The 22,549-nt window shown below is 43.7% G+C and overlaps 1 protein-coding gene and 1 long non-coding RNA gene across 5 annotated transcripts in view; one reads left to right on the forward strand and one right to left on the reverse strand.

Annotated features, from left to right (window-relative positions):
• LOC110982249 (T-box transcription factor TBX1-like) overlaps positions 1–16,340 on the forward strand; it is a 36,819-nt gene extending 20,479 nt beyond the window's left edge. For 2 of the 3 annotated variants that reach the window (XM_087141035.1, XM_022240545.2), the window contains exons 4-10: positions 7,574–7,655; positions 8,199–8,390; positions 9,104–9,259; positions 10,154–10,221; positions 10,909–10,953; positions 11,697–11,824; positions 12,354–16,340. In XM_087141035.1, the coding sequence (XP_086997161.1) occupies positions 7,574–7,655; positions 8,199–8,390; positions 9,104–9,259; positions 10,154–10,221; positions 10,909–10,953; positions 11,697–11,824; positions 12,354–12,745 (1,063 nt within the window). In that variant the 3' untranslated portion in view covers positions 12,746–16,340. The remainder of the gene's footprint in view (positions 1–7,573; positions 7,656–8,198; positions 8,391–9,103; positions 9,260–10,153; positions 10,222–10,908; positions 10,954–11,696; positions 11,825–12,353) is intronic. The other variant, XM_087141036.1, reaches the window with a different exon arrangement.
• Positions 16,341–17,283: 943 nt separating this feature from the next.
• On the reverse strand, positions 17,284–19,038 carry LOC110982272 (uncharacterized). 2 transcript variants are annotated; one of them, XR_015426402.1, is made up of 3 exons: positions 18,907–19,038; positions 18,294–18,646; positions 17,284–17,859 (listed from the first exon to the last, which is right to left on the reverse strand). It is a non-coding gene; the product is annotated as an uncharacterized LOC110982272 (long non-coding RNA). The 2 variants fall into 2 exon arrangements; XR_002598543.2 differs by having other exon boundaries at positions 17,284–18,646.
• Between the last annotated feature and the right edge of the window lie 3,511 nt (positions 19,039–22,549).

The raw sequence follows: 22,549 nt of genomic DNA on the forward strand, positions 1-22,549 counted from the left end.
ACCAAATAAATAAGATACAAGGGGAGCAAATAAACAGAATGTACGACGCACTTCATCATCGCACCAAATTGACGCATCATGTTTTCCAGTCGTCCGGAAGTGTTTATTGAAGTGCCCTCCTCTTCTCTGAGGAGTCTGTAAAGAAATCGCCCATCACTTAATTAATTTTTCACGGGTCTGCTGGCGGGCGTGACGGGGGCCCGCGGTCGCATGCGTTGCACGCATCAAGCGGGGGCCGTGTACGTATACAGTCCTCATTAGGGCGTTGAGTGCGGGGATGGTTGGTATATAAGGTGAAGACCGGCGTGTGCCGTCAAGACTTCGGCAGCAGATGATGACAGCTAAACTCCAGGAGCTGTCTTGTCCCCTTACGGTTGTTGAAAGTTACACCAATGGTGTAACTTAGATACCTGCCTGGTATGTATATTGGACAAGATGTATGCAGTATACGGACGCAGCGCATGAATTCCACGCAGCAGCATCAGAAAGATTTGTATGTGCAGTAACTAGTTGATGATAAACTGGGTTTTTTTTTTCGAAACGGTAACCTGGGTTGATCGGTTTGACTTCTTGTAAGAACTGTTAGTGTCCAATTTAAATTGTCACATATAGTCGGGTTATAAAAGTCACATATAGTTAGGTTGGTGTCGTGGCTCATTCCTCGCTTTCCACCTCTGCGACCCGTGTTCGAATCCCACCTAGGCCAAGGTAATCAATTTGAACTGATTGTACTGAGTAGTCACTCTTGCTTCCTTCGTGAGGCACCAGTCAGGAATGCAATTAAGTGTATTTTTCTCAGACGGTTTATTGAAGTGTGTTGTGGTTATTTCAGGCAATTGGGGTTTGCAGTTACTGTGAAGCTGGAAAATTCGAATAAGCAATTGATGATCCGCCAATTTAGAAAGCCTGGGGATGATGAAACCTTTTGGATGGGGAATCTAAATGTTTTGGCCACTCTCTGGTTTTTTTTCTTGTGTTGCCTGATAAAGAATTAATTCATTTCAACTTTAATTTGTTTTTAGTATTAGCCGTGGTGTGATAAGGATGTGTCAGGTTGGCTAGGTAGTTCTTTCCTCGCCTTCCACCTCTGTGGTCCCGGGTTCGATTCCCGGTCCGGGCCACATGTGGATTGGGTTTTCAGAGTCTACCTGACTCCGTGGGGTGTTACCCAGGATATTCTTCTGGGGTTTCCCTCCCACCTTTAAAACTGTAACTGCTTCTTACTGTCTCCCCTTTACTGATGTTGGTGGATGTGGGTCGTTTGGCAGCTGCCCGAGGGGCCTTTGTATGCCATCGGCTCAACCATGTTTAAATGTATTCATTTTTTCACACTTAATGTCTTTATTGTACAGTGCATTTGAACATATTGATGTGAAATTTGTGCTTTATTAATGAATAAATTATTATTATTGTTCCTGTTCGTCATGATTTCCTGTACCATTAGGACGAAAAGGAAGTGTGTACAAATTATCTGACACATTGCAGTTATATCCTCTGAAATAATCTGAAATAACCTTAGCCAGAGAAAATCAATGTGGTTTGGAATGGGACACAGTGAACTTATGTGCAACCCGATAGCTTGGCGTTAAGTACTTGTATATTAACAATTTATATATGTGCAGTGTTGTTCATTGGCGCACCAGAGAGGTTGGAGCGTACGCGGTAGCTGCGCACTGTGGCCTGTGCGCTGACTTGGTTCATGGAGGTTGCTTGTGCTTGAGCCTTCATCGCTAATGCAATCTCATTTAAGTTTAATTGCAACCAGAAGACGATAAACTTTTTAGGGGAAAAAAACAGGTGTTCGATATCAGGAACACACAAGATGTGTGCTAGGTTCCTGCTGAGATACGTTTTGAAGATATGCCTGTTTAAACTAACCACTTATTTTAGTACATGTGTAGTCTGAATATCAATTGTCAAAATTAAGAGATATCGAGAAATTGGCTCAAAAACCATGCAAAATTAAGGTTAGATTTTCGTCTGGGCGGCCTGCATCTCTTCTCCACTGAGCTACCGCAGAGAAACTGGTCTTCCAGTGAAGAGCCATTTTCACGTACTGTTGTTGCTGTTTTAATGGTGCTTTCAGCTACTCAAGCTAACTGCGCCAATAACTAGACGTTTATTCATAGCCTTTATTAATAAGCATCACATTACGGAATTAGAAAAGAGGTCCAGTTTGAGCTGCAGGAGGAAACCGGAGCACCTGGAGAAAAACCTGCTAGAGAGAGCATGGACTGGAAAGCAAAGCCTTGGGCCAAGCCGGGACTCGAACCCGGGCCTCATGGGTGCAAAGCGAGGAAAGAACAGCTACGCTAACCTGCCCCCCCCTTCACGCACTGACATTTAAAATCTGATCAGGCAAAAAAATCCATCTCAAACTAAAGCCACTGTATAAAATAAACAAATAATGATAACACATAATATCAAGGCATGGAAAAGAGATGAAAATGTAATTGTTAGGGAATAAAGTCAGCCTACTCCACGAAAGTTGTTGCATCGGGGTTGTCGTTAAACAAGTGGAAAGAAATCTGTTGTTTTTGCTAGTTTGTGTGTTTTGTTTTACACCGCCATGCTCCTAAGCTGGTCAGCATTATGACATGGATTCCCTTGGTTTTTCCCGTTATTTTGCCTTTTTTCTCTCTCTCCAAAGTTGCTAGAAGCGCTCTCATTCCTCGTCCGACGTTTAACTGTGACTCCAAAGTCCTCCTGAATGGTTACAGTTCGGCTGCCCTGAATTTATTACTGTGTTATTAGAATGTTGGGAAGATAAATCCAGTGCTGTGTCTTTGATGGCAGCACCGTGTCTGAGATTCATTACCCTTAGTGTGGATAATCGGTGTGTGCCCTGGGGCGATGCGTCCACTGGGCGCTTGTTAGCGGTGCCAGGGGGTCGTCTTTCCCCCTCTCCCCAGGCCTGAAGCAAGTTATGTGTTACGGTCCGTCGTTTGTGGAAACCAGGGGTTATTGATACGCGGGCTTGAGTAGCAGGTGGCAGGGGTTGTCTCGACTTAAAAAAAAAAAAAAAAAACTCGCCAATTTACATGCGTGGCGCCCTCTTTTGGCACGCTTCGAAGTTGTCAAAAAGAAATTTGAAAAAAAAAATCCTTATTGAATTTAATTACAACACTGTCTTGCACATTACTACCAAAGACCCATGATTTTTTGAACAAAAAGGATGACCGTGACACTCTTGGCAACCATCTGCATTAAGAACTGGTTTTAGACAAACTGATGGGTGGATCTTTCTTGACGAGTAAACAAAATACTCCAAGACGTCATGTGAAAAAAAAGTCAATTTAAAGGTCACTTGGCGCAAGACTTGAATAGTGCTCGTTGATTTTTGTTCTTTTGCTGTTTCGTCTCTTGCAATAGGATAGTGTGAGCTATTGAATTTTTTACTAAAAGTGAATGCGTATTTTAGTCTCAAAGGCTGATTTTGCAAAAATTTTTGCAATGCGAGTGGAGCCTGTATGGTGTGTGTATTCTGCAACAGATTTACTGCGTCACAGTACGGGAACTCACCAACATATTTTTCACCCGTCTCCGGTTTTTATGTCTCTATATAAAACATAACCACAGACCGGCTTGCTCGGCGGCGTTCTATGCTGGTGTGGATTTCAATTTAATGAGGACGGTTAAGCCGACTAAGGAAATCAGCGGCAGTGGTTAACTACCGGCTCCTTCAAGACGATCAATCTTTGGGGCTAGTCACCTGTCGACTAAGGGGTAAAACTGCAGAAAGCTCTAGGGGCCACCCTGCATGAATTATTTGATCAGGTCGGGCCTTCCGACTTCGGGGTGAGATAATGCTGCAGGCATGCCAACAATAGCCCAATGTTATAGGAATGTGCTGCTTCTAGTTGAAGTCCTCATGCAAGAGTTGCGTTATTCCAGCCAGTGGTTTATCATTTTCTGAGATGGGGTGAACTTTTTTTTTTAGCCATCGTGTTCGCACGTTCCAGGAGCCTTTTGGAGGGTTGTTGTTGTTGATCGATTTATCGATGATTACGGTGACGATAGTCACGGATATGGCCATGATGATTGTGATGATGATGCCATATGCTTGTGACAGCAAAGACTGTGAGCAGGGAAATCGATAGTCGTGATAATGATTATAGTATCGATAGATTTGGTCGTGACGTAAAGCAAGGGATGCTGTTGTATGCATTGACATTACCAAATGTAATATCGATGTACATTAAGGGATGGCGAAGTTGATGTTGATGATGAAGGGGACACTGATAGTGATGACATTGATGGTGATGAAATGACGACGACAACAGAATCTGGGTGACACCTGCATGTCTGCCAATACCCAGGACATGAGCACGATAATGTGCAGCGACAAAGCAATGATAAAGTACTGTTGTCAGCGACGAAGATTTTCTGGTCAAACTCACAGTTGTCTCGCAGATAGTCGTAGGCCTTAACCGACGACGGTGAAAAGTCAGTGTGCCCGATTCGCTTCCTCTCAAATCTGAGATCATTGCACCCTCTACCTTCCGTCATCAAGAGATAATAAGATGGCATCTTTACTGATGGGCAAATATTGGACTGGTCTTTTATCCTCCACAGCAAGTAATCAAAGCTTGTAATTCGCGTTGACTGAGCGGAAGCCTCCCCCGCTTGCCTGCGGAATGTTGTCGTGATTGTCGTAGAGGACTAAAAATCCTGTCAGCACGGTTATCCACCGTCTGGTAACCTGCGTAATTCGGCCACTCAAGACTTGCACTGACTCGGGAATTATATACGGGGCTGTACGACTGCAGACCAACAAAGAAATCTCGACAAAAATATTGATGTAGCAGTCTGGATCAGATACGATGAGCCTTGTACCATACTGACGGATATGCTGGAAAAAATACTTTAAAAATATCTGCTCAACAAGTTGTGGACATATCGAACTTCATCGGAGTATACAAACTTTCTGCCTTCTTTGGAGAACCATCTTTAAAAGTTCGCCAACAAATTAAGTCAAACTAACCAACAACTGGGCTAAATACACTGTCTGCTTAAATATGCAAATCGCGTCAGCATATGACAGTACTATTCGCTCTTTGCACGCTGCCACCATAGACATGCAAGTGCTTCAATCTCGCGGCTTTATACAATAAATATAGCCGGTTCAGTGATTCCTGTGTATATTAGCCGGGTAGGTAACTGGGTAGCATCGTGCGGAGAGCGAAACGTGGGGCAGACCCACAGACATATAAACGCATTAGCCGTCAGGTCCTATTCAAAACTACAGGTTTTTTGCGATCTGCGCGGCGCCCGACTAAATCAAACCTATGGGTAAATTTACCCCCCGGTACAGGGAATTTACGTACAGTTGAAGAATTCCAGCCTTAAAATTCTATGAAGCCATTCTTCGATTGTATAAAAAAAACCTCTATTTACTTAATCTGGCCCATAGGGATTCGAAACAATGCGGTTGCAACATTTGAAAAGAAGGGATAGCAGTACCGAAGAGCCAAAAAGGTGAATGTATTTGGAAGCACATGTAAACAAACGCAGGCAATGTAAGTGTGATGCGCGTTATGCGCACTGGACGCGTTGCCATCCACCATTCGTCCCATTGTTTGCCCATGTTTTTCAAAATCAGGGTTTTTACCCGCAAAACTGGCTCTATGTGTTTACATGTCTGTGGGCAGACCCCTTGGGCTGTTATCGCCTTTCCCGAGTGACCTTGGACGCCCTTTGTTTTGGACATACGCTGTTGGAATACCGAACTGGCCTTTTCTGCTTAACATGGTTTCGTGGAGGGGAAGCTCTGTGCATAGCGCCATGCTCTGTGAAAGTGGCCTTTGTATTTCTCAGGCCGAGGCAAAGGCTGCGTCCAAATCTCTTCACTGTGGCTTGATATCACACACACCACTCTATGGGTACTGGCTTCAGCCACTACTGCAGACTCCTGGATCCTGTACAATTTCAAGCATTCTGCAACCATGTATCATGTAGGCCTCTTCTGCTGTCGCAATCACACTCTCTGGCTGGGGCAGATTTGTCGCGGAGCGGTTTTCCTTCCCCCCGCCGTAATCGAGCGCAAATTAGGAGAATTTTTCGGCACTTTTACATTTCGGCTCTAGCTATCAAGAGGATCCTTGTCGAGACGACTTTCCCTGGTGTCAAGGCACAAAAAAGAAGGAGGGGGGGGGACAAAAACCCAACTATTGAGCAGACGGAATAAGCATGACGGCGGGGACTCCGTGCAGAAATCTGGCCCGGCCCGCATCGGCGATGGCAGGCCCCAATTGAAACCAGATGAGAAAGCGATGATCGCCAGCGCTCCTGGGCCAGGTAAAGGTCACGGGAGAACATGTTGCATCGTGTTGGGAGCTTTCATTCGACTGTTACATTTCTGGTTCTCCAATTTGTTGTCGGTCGTCCTTAAGCCAGCTGGACTGATGACAGCAATAGGCTCTCGGTGGGAAGGGTTGGAAAGCCATTATTTCTTTCGTGCTTTTTTTTTTTTTTTTAGTCCTTAAAAAGCTTCCATTTTCCCCTGACCCAAAGAGTATCCATGCATGTACAGCGTGCTTATAGCTACAGACATTTCACACCGTTGGTTTGAACTCACGAAGGAACTTTATCTTCTTTCGGTCTGTGCTTGACATATTCACACTGCCTCATTCAAATGATGGGAATAATGCATTTATTGCCGATTTCTTGATCGAGAATATTTACCATATCAATTAGAAGTTCCAGACTAAGGCTTTTTGACTGTATTGTCTACACGTGGACATGTTTTTCCTCGATGATATAGGCCTATACGGAACGCTGCTGTGGTCTGGCACCCTTGGCTTACAACTCGGGCCCCATTTCACACTGATGGCAAGGTCATTGGTCATTGCAGAAGGATAATTAATAGGAGAATCAGCCAAATTTATGCAGTGCCAATCCCACTGCATTTCAGCTGGTCACTTCGTTGTGTTTCCACAAAGCAATGCCGTTTCTTTGCTTGGATCACATTTTCATGCTCACAAAAGCGCCCAACCTTTATGAATGAAAGGTTCAAGACCGCCTTTGACTATAAACAAATTTTGTTTGATTGTGATCTCTATACCTTCCGACTCAAGGACGTTGTTTAAACGAAACAAGAACTGGAATTAGATTAACATTTCTTCAGACCGTATTCTCTTGTCAAACACCGCACTTAATTCTGTTTAAAACAAGGACTTGCCTCCAATCTGTAGTAACTGAACTCGTCATTCACGAAGCTTAGATTTCCCGCGCAATTCCATGGCTATGGTTTAAGTGTGAGTGACTTGGAAACATTCCCAAAGAAAGTTTGGACGACAGAGGGCAGTGTTTTATCCCATGCAGAAAACACAACTTTGGCCGAAAGAGGGAAAGTAAGCTTACGCCAATCAAAATCTGTAATCTGTGTGCCCAAGTTTCATGGAACCCGTTTAGAAAACGGCAGTCTACTGCTGTGATTTTCATCTATAGAACATATCTATAGAAGGTACAAGTCAGAGTCATTTCGCCCTTTGTAAATGCTAAAAACTTGTGAAAATCCCTAAAAACCATTACTATAGAAATCCTTTTTTTCTTTGTTTTCTTGTTCAAACAGACGAATGTTTCCGACGTTTCAGGTCAAGATCTCGGGAATGGATCCCATGGCGGAATATATACTCATGATGGATTTTGTCCCGGTAAGTCACCTAATCCTGTATTGATTCTTCATTGATGATCGATACTTCTTTCCAAATTGGACAGTGAAAGGTACATTTTCATGTTCTTGAATTCCTTTTTGAGACGAGATATCACGCTAACAGGGAAGTTTGGAAACAGAGGCAGTTATTGTTACTTTCCAAATCCTTTTAGTTTTTAAATACAGTACATTAATTTTTCATTGAACCTTTCTGGTAATGTAAGTTTTACCCAGAATTAGACAGGGAAAATCCCGAAAAAAAGGTTTACGTTGAACAAGATAATTAGTAGCATCAATGTTATCCCATAGTATGAACATTGAGAGTGTTCATCGTGAATCGGCATATCTTACATACACTGGAAATACTTTTAGTCATCACCCCCAAAAGAAAAGTTAAGTGTCCTTCTTCTCTTCTCTTCTCGGCCACACCACTTTCCAGCATTATAACCCAGTCTGGGTCGCTGTGCTCTGATGCAATTAAGCTCTCTTATCGCTCGCAGTCATTTGTCTTTCAAAGAGGCCCATCTTTGGTTCTCCTTCCCAGGTAGACGACAAGAGGTACCGGTATGCCTTCCACAGTTCAAGCTGGCTCGTGGCGGGCAAGGCCGATCCGGAGATGCCGGGCCGTATCCACGTCCACCCGGACTCGCCGGCCCGGGGCGCTATGTGGATGAAACAGATCGTGTCCTTCGACAAACTCAAACTGACCAATAACCTGCTGGACGATAATGGCCACGTGAGTACTCCTCGTCTTCCTTTTAGCTGGGAAACTTGACTAATTTACTGTGTGAAGTGGGAGGTGAGGAAATGGATTCGCGACGCACACTTCATTGCATTGGTTGCAACATAACGTCTGGTTCCGAGACTTTTTTTGTACAAAACAACCGCCCGTACCTTCAAACTTTGTGACCTCAAATGACAAATGCAGACAGAGCAGATTTTTTGAAAGCCGCCCACTGTTTTGACAAGGCAAGTACTACCCAGTAAGTGGTACTTTCTATTGCCTTAGTGGTTCTCGAGACATTTTGATCCTAAATATTCCGATCACAAGTGGTTACTCTGCAAAATTACGGGTGTTTAGGTTTCGCATGATGCATTTATTAGTGCGAAAGAAAGTCCAGATCAAACTAATTGCCGCCAGTTAGTCTGCACACTTTTTGAGTGGTTTTTCTCATTACTCGTACATTACTCGAATTTCGGAGTCGAGGCCTGCTACGGCTTGCCAAACTAAGCAGGATATCTGGCCCAGTCCCAAAAGAGGCACCTCTGGCGAGTCCCAAGTCAGAGTAAATGCCCCACGCTGGAAATAACAAGCAGCCGTCTCTTCGGAAGCCCCAAATTATTCCTGCGCTGTCTTAATGCTTCTGTTTATATTACTGATATCTGGCATCCTAGACCTTCGGGGTTTTTTCTCCCCTTCAGGTTTTTGTTTTCCTTTCTGTCGCGCAGATTATCTTGAACTCCATGCACCGCTATCAGCCGCGGTTCCACGTGGTGCACGTGAGCGGTCGGAAGGACTTCGACGACGCGCCGGAGCGGGACTTCAAGACGTTCATCTTCCAAGAGACGCAGTTCACGGCCGTGACTGCTTACCAGAACCATCGGGTGAGTCACAGAGGAAAGGGAAAGGGGAATAAACAGGGCAATTGTCTCCGGAAACTATGAACGGGATTCCAATTTCTATCATAAAATTGATTCTACATGTACATGTAAATACTTCAGTAATATTAGTTAACATAATATGGTCACGGGCAGCTGCTAAAAGCTGGACAGACATGAAGGAAAAATGGTATTAAAGGGTCTTAATTACAAATGATTTTTGAAATTACTTCGTTTTGTTGTTTGCTTTAATTAACGGCTGAACAACTTCTGCAGTTAAACAAACTTCAGATTGGATCCACTCCGATATTAGTTTCACATGGTTCGGTACGGTACGCACCACTCACGTAATTTCCGTCCGTCATTTCTCGTCATCGTCGGAGAAATTGTCTTAATAAGTTGATCCTGTCCGAGTGTATCCCATCGCTCATCGCTAGATGATGCGTGGTAACTCCTATGCTGTGCGGACATCTTGGGGGATTAGGCATTATTACACAGGACACCCCGTCACACCTGCGCAAGCCCCCTAGCGGGAAAGGGGGTTAGTTCGATAGGGGGAACTAATTACACTCCAAGGGAATGTTGAAGGGACTGCTCCTTCCTGTAGAAGATGCGCAAGAGCAAAACGAGAAAAACGAATGAATGTATTCAACCATTTCGATGCGAGTTGTTCATAATTGAAAGGGGATCTCCGTTGGTTCCGTGAGGCGGGTTTTTTATTGAGGCATCCCCCATCTCTCGTTCCATAAGATGTTGCTCATCGACGTTATTTGTTGAGGGAAGAAAAAGTGGGAAATAAAAAATAGATAAAATTATCTTTAATGATTAGACAAATTAATTTGGAATTTCATAATGAACTCTGATGGATTTTATTACGACTGTGTCCTTAATTCCTTTTAGATAACTCAGCTGAAAATTGCGAGCAACCCATTCGCGAAGGGATTCAGGGAATGCGACCCGGACGATTGGTGAGTGTTCTCCTCTTCACAATAACCATTTTGTGTTGGTCTTATTTGTTTAATTAAAAATCGAACCACAATTATATCCGTAGTCCGCACCACTTTAAACAATGAACAGAAAAAATGACGAAAGATTGAGTAGTCATACGTTTCAAGACTTGTGTGAAAACAAGAGTGTCAGAATTTCGTTATCTTTGTATTTTTTTTGTAAATGTACCATGCTACTTCATGACAACTTGAAAAGAACCCATGAAAAAAGAAACATCGGTGATTTTTGGTTTAACTGCCACGCAGCGGGAGTCATGGCAGGATTTGAATTATGAATTCATGTATCAACATTTCCCAAATAAATTTTTATTTTTTTGGGCCCCATTAACTACCGTTGTACGTTACCGTAAAACAAAGGCACTCCTTTGATTTTTGTGGAGAAGAAAACTTAAAGTCGCAGGCATTTAAAGCTCCAGTTTGAAATCAATCAGTGTATTTTTCCCCTCAAACTTGAGTACTTAATCTGCGCGCTCGTGTGTGAAGTAAAGGCCGTCAAGAAAAGATGGCAAACAAACATCTTAGTTGTCAGCGGCTTGAGGTCATAAACACCACCCCCCTCACCTAGCCGCAGATATTCCCGATGATTAATTTATTGCCATAAATCTGTTTCTCCTACCCTTCTTGTTTCTTCTGTTTTATTTGTTTTAGTATTCGGGCATCGTCTGGTCTTGTCAACACACACCAAGGCTCAAGGTATTATTTAAAAAAAAAACGGAAATTGAAAGCCTGACAAAAGCCTGTTGCAAAGTCGGGCTTGTTTTTTTTTTCTTATATTAGTGTCATATTATTTTTCCCCCATTTTAATGAGATGAGGTGTGGAATTTGACCGTGAAAGGCATATAACCGTTCGGTGGGAGACTGCTGAATGATTCACCGCCTCGTCACAAATTCCTGGTGGAGCTATAAACGGGATCAGCAGAATTGGTACTCAAGTTTGAAGGACTGCAACAAATATCCCTCTTAACCATAAATCATGTTACATACAATTATATATTTCAAAACGTTTGTGAAAAAACCTTGTAGAAATATCCCGATCTCTAATCGACGTTATAAATTTTGAAATGAGAATAAATTATGCCAAGGCTCCATTCATCTGACTAGCAAGACAGTGGGGTATTTTATGCTCGCTAAACTCTTGTTTTACTCGTCTTTCCCCCATTCTAGGTATTTTATGCTCGTTAAACTCTCCTTTTACTCGTCTTTACCCTTTTCTATTATTATTCCCCCATTCTAGGTATTTTGTGCTCGTTAAACTCTCCTTTTACTCGCCTTTGCCCCTTTCTATTATTATCCCCCATTCGAGGTATTTTATGCTCGTTAAACTCTCGTTTTACTCGTCTTTCCCCATTCTAATATTACTACTATTATTAATCCCCCATTCTAGGTATTTTGTGCTCGTTAAACTCTCCTTTTACCCGTCTTTTCCTCCATCCTAGTATTATTGAGATACTTCCCCACAGCAATGGCCCAAGGACACGGAACCATCACCGTCCCAGCTCCCTACAGATCGTGGGCATCAGCCGGAGTAGGCCCCTCACACACCGGCAACAGACAAACGAACAAAGTGAGTCTAGCCTTGGACGATGCTATATATAAGAGCATTCGATGCAAAAGCGAAATAGTGACAACAAAAAGTATCGAATAGTGTGTGACATCTAAATTCCCAAATCCACCATTCTGGTACCGTACTAGTCTCTGCATGGCCCATTTACATCCATATTAAACCTCAATTGGAAGAAAATTCTATTTCGCAAAGGCAAGTAGCAGGTTGCAAACAATAGCTAGCTACAGGCCTGGACTCTCCTCGTTTGCAAGTCACTTGAAGTGACAAATGACAGTCTGGGCTTCAAAACTCCCACGCTGACAATACAGCGAAAGTGAGGACATGTCTAACTTGTAGCCTTTAAAATCTCTTGTTGCTTGCACTAGTTTGACAATCAGTGTTCTACGTGTGAAAGAATGGTTAACATTGTTCTTCCTTTGGAAGTTTTCCATCATTCAGAACCTGCGCGTATTGCCACTGACAAACTCAAGCCGGAACATAAACGATTTCAAATTTCACTGTGTGGTCACTGCTTATATTGCTCTCACAGATTCTGAAGCGAATCGTGGTACAACAGCCGCCTCGGTGTCCCCTCCCATGACATCAGAGCCCTCCAACACCCTTCCCAGCTCGCAGCTGGTCAACCCCAACCCCAGCTTCCCCGACCTGGGCCAGTCGCCGATGACCAACGGCACCTGCGCGGCGGACACCTACCCAACTTACCACCCGGACAACCAGTACAGCTACGGTCCCAGCTGCTACTTCCGGTCCAACACGCGGCCCACCCCGTACTCCCGCGACGTGTCGTACATGAGGGACACGCGGTACTGTGGTAACGGCCTGGGTTACATGGGGCGAACGAACCCGCAGTTCGCCTACGACCCCTCCACCATGATGGGTGGGATCGATCCGCGGAGGAACTACACCCAACACATGGTCTGATGACTACCGGAACTGCTTTCGTACAGTATTCATACGAACTATGATTACAAAAAGAGATATGATGGCTATTGTAGATACCGCCGTTTGCTCGCGCAATAATCATGGCAACCATTCGGGGAAACCATCTTATCAACAATTATTAGTGATAGTCGAAAAAAAGTTCCATTCACATTTTTCAACAAAAGAATATATTATTATAAAGGTCTTGCATTTTCTTAAAATAAATCTTATGGCCTAATATACAACATAGAAATAACATTCAAAATTACATTAATTGGGGATTCTTCAATCAGAGAGTAATGCAGGTTTATGTTATTCGTTTTGATTGGTCTTCAACCCAAGCACGTGACTTTGAATGGTTTTAACAGACACGCCAAGCAATATTTCGGCTTTATTCCTTGAATTAGAATGTGTTAACATGTCGAGCGAGTGCTATTGAACAAGAACCTTTACCTAGTTTGTTTTTGAAGGTCTTGAAGCGGTTAAATGCAAAATAAATTGAGTATTATCAGTCGTGGACCATCTGCGCCAGTTACGCTCCATGATAACAGAATTTCCTCCAGAGGTTTCGATTCAGTTGCCATGGGAATTGGCGAGTCACAGCAGCTGTTTTGCTGGACGGCCTATTCCGTTAAAAAAAAATGTGCGATCAACTGCGAAGTGCCAAGCTGGTGCATGCATGTTGGCAGGAGAAGTAAGTTTGGGGGAAAGGAGAAGTTTTAGGCGATGACACCCCAGAGAACCGGTCGACTTTTGTTTGGGACAACTCCACGCCGAGCCCGACTGGTGATATTGGGACGTGTGAAGTGTGGTTGGATATTATTCGACCAGATTTGGTTGAGTTAGCACGCAGACGGTGAACCTGGAGCCAATGTCACGGAGAAAGAAAAAAGCCGCGCGGCACGAGGGAACCAGGCGAGACTGGAAGCACGAATCGACGGGTGAAGAATCACTTCGCACCCGGCGCCTTATCATCATCATCAGGATCGTCATTAGCATCATCGCCCGTCGTCTTCATCCGTCCCGTCATCATCGACTGCCATCCATCCACCTCTTAAGTCAGGCACGGCCAGCACGTGATTAGGAGTCCAACACACTCAGCCACCCGTTGACAAACACGGATTGTACATGTAACTTCTCCGGCCAGAGACAGCACAGTCCCCGCGTCGTTGCGGTGCGCCGTGTATCAAGATTGATCGGGGCCGGGACTGAGCCCCTAAAGCCCCCTCTGGCAAGAAGGGCTTCTCTGCGGTAATGTTTCGCAGTCGTTGCTCTTTTTCTGCAGTCGTCTTCTTCTTCTTCTTCTCGATCGTATAGCCGGGGGACCCGACGAATTCTGATTACTTCCAAACCGGGCTCGACCATTTGTGCGAGGCGTGGAGTGATTGGGCTCGGGCCTCGAGCCGCAAGCGCTCGCTCTAACTTTGGTTACCGTGACTGCTGTAAATTTGGGGTCTCGCGGCGTCTGAGTTTGTTGACCGGAACTTGCCGCTGCCACATCATATTGTCACGCCCTTCAAGCACTGGAAAAGCCCAACTCGGCAGCGAACATCCAAATGGAGTCAACAACTGCATGCTATTACGTGTCAATCAATATTTTATATCCTGAAACTCCATTGGTGTTTGAGTTTCTCTTACATGTACATGTATATCGTCGCAATATTGTATGCACATTGCCACGCCTCTACTGAATAATGCATGACAGAGAAAGCAAAGAAGTGCAAAATTTGCCGTGATTGGCCGTGTCAGTAAGAATTAAGAATGAACCTGAGACTGTGTTCTCACAGGGGCGAAACAGCCAAAATGTACAAAAGTTGAAAAAAAAAAGAGCGGGTCAAAATTATTCTTAAGTTAAGGTGGTTATCAGATGCTGAGACCAGATTTATTCAAGTTGTTTCATTTTGGTTGGACGTTTGTAAGTTTAAGAGTGGTTATAAGTGTCTGTAGTCCATCATAAAATCAGAACTAAAGCATTCAAAAAGAATGAGATCCAACTTGGACTGATAGTCCTGGTGTTAATCTCCACTCGAACTGTTTTGTGAAGGATATTCAGTCTAACTAAAGATGCAACTTGTATAGAGGTTATTTTCTATTTTCGTTTTATATGAGAGAATTTTTCAAGCCCAAATTTGGGCGATACAGTGTACATAATTTGAAACTTGTACAGAAATGTAATTATGTTTGCCAAAAGAGACGAGCCAGTCTGAATAGGAGTGACGTGATATGCAAAATAGACTACTGGCGTCACCGTCGTCTTGCCGGTCATATTCAGCCGGCGACATCCCGCGACGCCACACTTTGATTGGCGCATGCCGTCGTTTTGTCATTTAAACACCACGGAATGTTCTTGGAGCCTAATCCATCAGAATCTGTCAATACAATTACCTTTTCAAGATGAATTACTTCTCAGGAATATGACCTGTTCTTGGTGTAATAGCACATCATCTGTTGTCAGCAACGGTTCGAAAGGTAGACTACGCCATTGACCGGTATTCGTTTGACAAAAAAAAAACAACAACTTAGTCGAACTTAACATCGATTAATTCTTTCTTGGTTTGAAACGTGTGCTTTCACTACGTTTCTTGATGTCATCTTGACGAGAATATTGTAACTTTATGATCTCCGAGAGGAGAAATTTAGATAAACTGAGGCAGTGATCTTTGGGCTAAATTTCGCCTTTGAAATCAGAAACTTTTGATTCTTAATTGGATATTTTTGCACTCAAGGAGCTCGTCTTTTCTTGCACATCAGTTCTGATGTCTGTAAAACGCTGGAAGGAACGCATGACTGACATTTTATATAAAAAGAACCGATGTACCTTTCCTTGTGCACAAATCCATTCCCGAAGAAAGAAAGACAGAAACAAACATACTTTTTCAGAATCGAGATATATCATTCTATTCATCGTTCTACCGAATAATTGTCTTCAAATAAACTTGTTCCCAATTGTATAACATAAAATTCAAAATGTATGTCAAATAACATATCATGAGTCCAGCACAAATGTTTAAGAAGAAAAGATTTGTAATGAAGAAAAAAAAGATTGGATGTCGTATTGCGTAGTTCTGTAACAAATACTTTTATTTATACTTTAGCAGGCTCAGCAGTACTGATTTTGACCGAGCAGTAAACAACTTGATTGATTCCTTTTACAAATTAGTGTACCAATTGCTTTAAACAAAGATAACAGAGAGTCAGCAGTCCTGCCAAACCTGTCACACTGCCCTAAAATGGTATATCCGTGCAATGACCCCCACTGTCTCATTCCCACGCGGCTAAAAAAAGACTTAAATATCTCGTCGGTCTCATTTTTTTTTCGTTGGTTGCCCCAATCGGGCAGATGGTCTGTACTTTGACAGATTCCATCAAGAAGCCCGTTAGATATTCACCATATGAATGATCCGCTCACCGAGGAAAGCATGGACAGAAAAGACAAGATTATAAAGAGACCTTTCACCATTGTATTAACAGTCATGGCAAAGCTGTGTTCAAGCTCTGTGTACACTTTCGGTAATCAAAGGTGTCGAAGAGTTCTCTTTCACTAGATGTATTTTTGTTGAATGAATAAAAACCTTTATAAACGTCAGAACTGCAATTTATTTGTTGAAGTTTCTTTCAGTATAAATTTAGACAAGGACTGAGATTTTTCGTTAGACTCGATGTATATGTCTTTGCGCTGACAATGCATGCACAACAAAGTAGCAACATAACTTTTCTGAATCCGTTTTTGAAATCGATGATTCAACACCATCGATAACGCGTGCTGACAGAGGAGGCACAGTGTGGAATGAAATCTTCGATTTACGAGGGAGGACCTCTCCGTGACTTTTTTCAGGAAAGTTGGAGAGCTCAAGACGCAGATAAAGCAATATCGGCACGATGAGCTGAATATCATTTGACACGTGGTAATGTCGTGTTTGGGGTCCTCAGTCTTTAAAAACTGACTGCATTACGTGGAGGCGTTCATTTTCTTTGGGGGTGTGCGGGGACATGTTCTGGGTGATAAACAGAACTTTCAAGCGTCTGTCAGGTTTCCTCGGGAAGTATTGTAAAGGAAATAAGAGAGAACTGGGCTCTTGGCGAGAAGGGTCCATTTTCCAAGAAAGGTTTGTGTCACGCGGGCGCCATCACGCCTGGAGCGTATTTCTTCTGACGAAGCAGAATTCTGCCCCTCTTACAATAACAAGGTTTGTTGCATTATTGTCTACCTTTAAAGGCGGGAAAAGAAGTTTTAGAACAGAAGAACTGAACACACACAAGTTGCACACGGTCAATAAGCTGGACGTACAAGTATGAGCAAATTATAACGCTAACGTGAGAAAGTTTGTCAACTGGGGCTTTTAATACAAGTCACGGGGTGAAAAATGTTGATGTCACGAAAGCATAGATCTAACGCCCTTGGTGTTTGTACACTTCACCCACTTTATCTCCTCAGTCCCTTTGCGTTCCTGTTCCTTGAAGAATTAACACAGAAATCTTGAAATGCAAATTGTTACTTCACTATTCTCTTGATTTTTACCAGTACTATGAGACCAAAATACTGCCTGGAGAATTCCATTCTTTAATCGTGTCTGTCATGACGCTGTCTATGGCAATCGGGAAAAGGATAAGCAAACATAAGGCCAATCGGTGCATAGTTAGGTGTAAATAGTCAACTATTGGGTGTAAATAGTCAACTATATGCCACACCTGCTGAGACCGGTTGGCTTCATTCTTGGGTCAGCTATCTTGACTCGAAAGCGGCCCCGGGATGGTCTCTGTGTAAATTCTCTTTAAAAAGTTGTTGTGTTGGAATGAAGACGATTCAATAGGGCAAATTACAGATATTCATACTTGCGAAGGGTAATACCAAATCCTGGATGTAAAAAAAACCCACCCATATTATCCGAATAAAAAAATTCAAAGTCAGGCCATACCGGTATAAACCGAAGCAATATACACGTTCTCATGTCCCTTCCCATCTTACAGTGTCCAATGAATGAAGTGGAATCGGGGAAGACGATCCCTAAGAGCCATCTTGTCAATCAAGCCCATTTGCTGAAAGTGACGCAGAATGTGTATGGATCCCCACCCCCCCACCCCGTCATCACAACTTGGGACTCGAACCCACGACCCTGCAAGAAATGCAGGCAACCTGTCTGATCAGTCGACAATTTGGATTTCACGAGTTTTTGTGTGATCTGCATAATGCTGATGTTCTTTCTCCGTGTATTGGCATTTCAGTTACGCGTGCACTGGAAGAAAAAACCAAACGAGCTTCTCGAAATGAGGTAAAGGGTCTGCGGTCGGCATCGACTCAGCATCTCTCCGCACAATGGTGTCAAATTAGTGAGGAAAAAAAGCTCCTCCGAGGCACGAAACGGGAAACGACAAATTAGGAAAGAGGGAAACATCCAGGATTTTGAACTCTTTCAAACAAGGGGGGATGGGAGAGAGAGAGAGAGACGAGTTGATGAGAGGGACGTCTGTGACTCTCTGCTTGGTCGTAATCAGTCTTGGTGGGTTATCAACCCACCGAGATGGGCCGGGGGAGAGTGCTGCAATTTACCCGCTAATCCCTCTTCTGTCGTCGCGGCCGGGGCCCCAGTATACCAGCGCGTCTCGGTCATCATCCAGCCTGCACTTGTTTTTTCCTCTTCGCGAAGCTAATAACGATTTCTGCATGCTCTTGTCACCGTAGACGGACAGGGACTCGTTGCTGGGGGGGGGGTGGTTGAATGATGCTGCTGCCGCTGATGATAGTGATGATCTTTGAGAAGCGTGGCGCAGATCGATGGGTTGACGGTTGCATCTCGCTCGGTCAGTGTCCCCTTCCTACACTTGGGCTTCATAAATGTTTCCCGGTGTTGTATTTTTTCCATATCCCCGTGGCCTGTTTAGAGGTGCATCACCCCCCAAAAGCTATGTATCGACAAAAGCCAAAACTTCTTATTCTACCAGTTTGTCATTTCATGGCATTCGCGTATTTGTTTTTTTTTTCCTTTGTTCTGTTATCTGGAATTGCTGAAAATCCTTTGAAAAGTCAAAATGAAACAAAAAGAACACAGCAAACGGAAATGCCTTCGTTGTTGTAAGACATGGAACTCAACCCCGTTATCAAATCCTATACACCTTGGTCCTAAGCACCCTTGGAACGAGGTTGAGTGAATATATCAGCTTACCTGGTTAGGTTTCTTTATCTGCTTGTCGCACTGCGTGTCATTACCGCTACCAACTGACAACAAAAACCTACCAGACACCCCACGGACAAGCGCGCAAACGATAAACACAAAACTTGACACGGACTGCGCGCCTAAGTGCGTTCAGCAATTGGCCGTTCTAGCGTAGCGCCACTTAACGACCACGAGTCCGGTTTAATACGCGAACATTGTGACGTCATTAATTAGGACAGGCCTTTCCCCACTTCCCTTACAACCTCACAGAACAAATTTCTCAAGTTAACATCTACCATAAGTGCCAACTTTAAAGTGACGGAAGCGAAAGTTTCATGGCCATCGAATAAGGCAAGAGAGCGTAAAAATATGCAAACCCGGAAATTGTCTCCGCTTCACTTCCGAAATGCACAGAGCGCAGATGACCACGTCTGACCCGGCCCTCGCCAACTGTGGAAAAAGGCGGGCCTGCCGCGTTTTATGGTGCATGAAATTTTCAAGTTTCCATATCTGTACATTCACATGGCCATGTTGACAAATCCAAACCACGTGGAGAGAGCCACTCTCGGTCGGTAGACTCGTAGAAAAATTCACGTTTGCGGGACGGCGCATTTCTCCTCATTAGAACCAGCACACGCACGCACGCACGCACGCGGCACTATACCGGCGTTCCGCTGGGGGCAATCAGATCAAACGATTTTAAGTGCAAACGCGGTGATTTTGATAGCCGGCGTGAAATGACGACCAGCTTTGATCAGATGCCAAGTGAAAAACGCGCATGAGTACCGAGAGAAAAATCATTAACTCCTGCAGAAGAGAAAAAAAATGCCGCACCGCCAAAGACACGAGGGAGAAAAAACGAGTAAAAAAGAAAGATCGGCACATGTGAGCGATTGATGAACCATGGATTATTGGTAGCAAACCAGCTGGCCATGCGCGGTTCATCGTGGTATGACAGAATAAGATGACAAACACATTCGAAGGGGGGCTTCGGCGTGGCAGACGGCCAACTGGAGATGACAAGAAGATGCGCGCGGCAGAGCGAAGAGCCGCTGCACGGTTTCATGCCGCGACCAAGGTTCTCCGCGTGTGGTCCGCGGCGCGCACCCTGAGCGCTGCCCGTAAAGCCTCGCCCGAGACGGGGCGATTCCAGAGGGGAAGGGGGATGCAATACCACGGCTGGGAATGAAGGGGTGCATGATGAGAAGGTGTGAACTATGGTCCACACTGCCGCCTCACAGCTGGTTTATTTTGTACGCGTGTACTTGCGCAGTATGTATGTAATTACAGACTATTTGGTGAAAACTGCCGAAAATTTGAAAAAGAGCAATTAGAATTCCACACCACTGTAAGTCAAAGGTTTAGCGTTATCACTTCTCAAAGGTTTCTATAGCAGTTAGCGGCGAAGACTTGAGGAACCTCATGCAGGAAAGTGATTTGCGATCCAGGTCAAAACTCCGGCTGTGTACTTGTAAGTTGCAGACATATTGGCATCAAGCCATGCCACCACTTACCTTTCGACAAATGAAGTGCATTCTCTTCGAGTGAAAATAAATTCGTAAGATCTTTTTTTAAAACAAAAAAGTTCAGTGCTCCTAAGGAGTCCATTTTACACCTTCTCACATTTCTGACTCAGATAATGATAGGGGTGAACATACAAACCATATCTTTTCGTCGTGATTCAAATACAGAAACCTTTACGTGGCATTGATGACAATCGCTTTTGGAATGTAAGGGGTTTATTATAAAAGAATTCTTTAACCTATCCTTCCTCTATGTAATAATAATGTTCTAGATCCAGATTTGTTGGAGAGTTCGTATAAAGCCTTGCAACCGCGCTCGTCTAGTCTGTACCCTCTATTGCTCGGTTTGTTTTGCATACGTGGACCTAACAAGGAGGTCAGCGTATAATGTGTGAAGATGTGTGGACTTTCATAGGTCCGCACAACGCTTCTCCCTCTCTTGGAAGCAGTTTCACTTTCATTTTGGGGTCATGGGTTATCTGTGTCAAAATGAAGAGGAAGAGACGAGGAATTCATCATCAACAGTCCTCCTCGAATGTGAGTTCATAAAAGTTGGGGAAAAAATTCAATACTTTCTTGACGTTATAACATTGGGGGAAAACAAAACGTCTACATGCACACAATAATCATAACAGGTCCGGACAAAGGTCAAATTTTTGCCACCCATAGGCCTATGTTCATATCTCAGCACATTGTGTCCGGAAGTAGGTCAGTGCAGGACATCTTGCCTAACCTAAAACCTTTTGAATGTGAATAAAACTGCAAATTGAAAAGGAAAAACCCAGTCTGGCGTTTTTTCCAGTTATTTTTGTGTTGCGTTCGTTTTAATCGTGCACTATATCGCTAAATTTGGATTTGGTAACTTTATTACTGTACTGTGCTAACGTGCATGGGTGGGCACAATTCTTTGCTCTCAGGCAGACTATACTGGGAAAATAATTTGGCCAAGAATCGGTAAACTTAATAACTTCCGTGGTTTCTGCGCCGCATAGGATATGCGCTAGACTGACTCTATTACAATGTTTTACTCTGTTCCCAGGAAAGCTAGCATTAGCCTGATTTCAAATATGATTTTTCCGGCGATGAACCCCAAATCCCTCTATCCCAACCACTAACTCCAGGAACCGCGAGCTGGGGTTACAAATCCCCTCCGGGTGATGTCTCCAATCCCGGGGCTTGGAGTCCGGGGTCGATTCCCACCGGCTCCCACTCGACGGATTACTTGCAAAGCTGCCGGACTTTCAGAGCGCAAAAGAAAAAAAGTGAGTAAAAAGAGACAGGACTCGAGGAAGGAAAAGAGAGAGAGGCCCCTGTGTGATTGTTGTGGGTCGATTTTCCTGTGATATCACGGAACACTTGGCGACTGTTGACAGCTGCCGGTGATGTTCCTCCGAGAGCGGGATTAGGGACTCAGTCGACGGGTCGTGGTGTGAAAAACCCCGGCCAAGGAGGGAGCGGGGATCCCGGTCACGGGATGGCTGGTTCATGAACCAATTACAGGTTCTCTACGATCTGGTAATAACTTAAAGGTGGTAGCCACACTGGTAAAGAGCGATTGGTCACGCTGTACATGGAAGTTGCTAATGACTTTAAAACAAAAGTCAAAGAAATGTGCCATTCACTTATACACACATAGAACAGTACGAGAATTTTTTTTCAACGAAACAGAAGTTTCCCTGATTTTTGTTTTCAGTTTCAAAATTGAAAAAGGACTTGCGAATGTCTAAAAACAGGGATTAAAATCGGTTCTGCGGTAAAGCCTATGTCGTCTTAACAACCACTTTCGCTGCCTCTCACATACACCCAAATTTAGAGAAACAAGAAAAATTAAACATTTCAAAATTATACAAAATAAACACATGTATGTACTATGGAGCTCTGGAAGTGCCATCCAACTTGTTGAGATCCTGCAATATTATTTCTTGGGATGACGACATCATAGATGTAAGATGTCAACATCCTGAGATAATTTGTCATGGATGACGACATCATAAAAGTAAGAATAATTACCTTATTTGTCAATGGGTGCTTTGACAAACCACCTTGAAAACGCACAGGTGTCTTGAAGTGCTTTTGTCTTTTTAAAGCCTTGTCTTCCTTTTACCATACATGATATTAATTGGATTAAT

Source organism: Acanthaster planci, linkage group LG09 (assembly GCF_054643075.1).
Source record: "Acanthaster planci isolate LZ-2023a linkage group LG09, COTS_SCS, whole genome shotgun sequence".
Taxonomy (NCBI): Eukaryota; Metazoa; Echinodermata; class Asteroidea; order Valvatida; family Acanthasteridae; genus Acanthaster; species Acanthaster planci.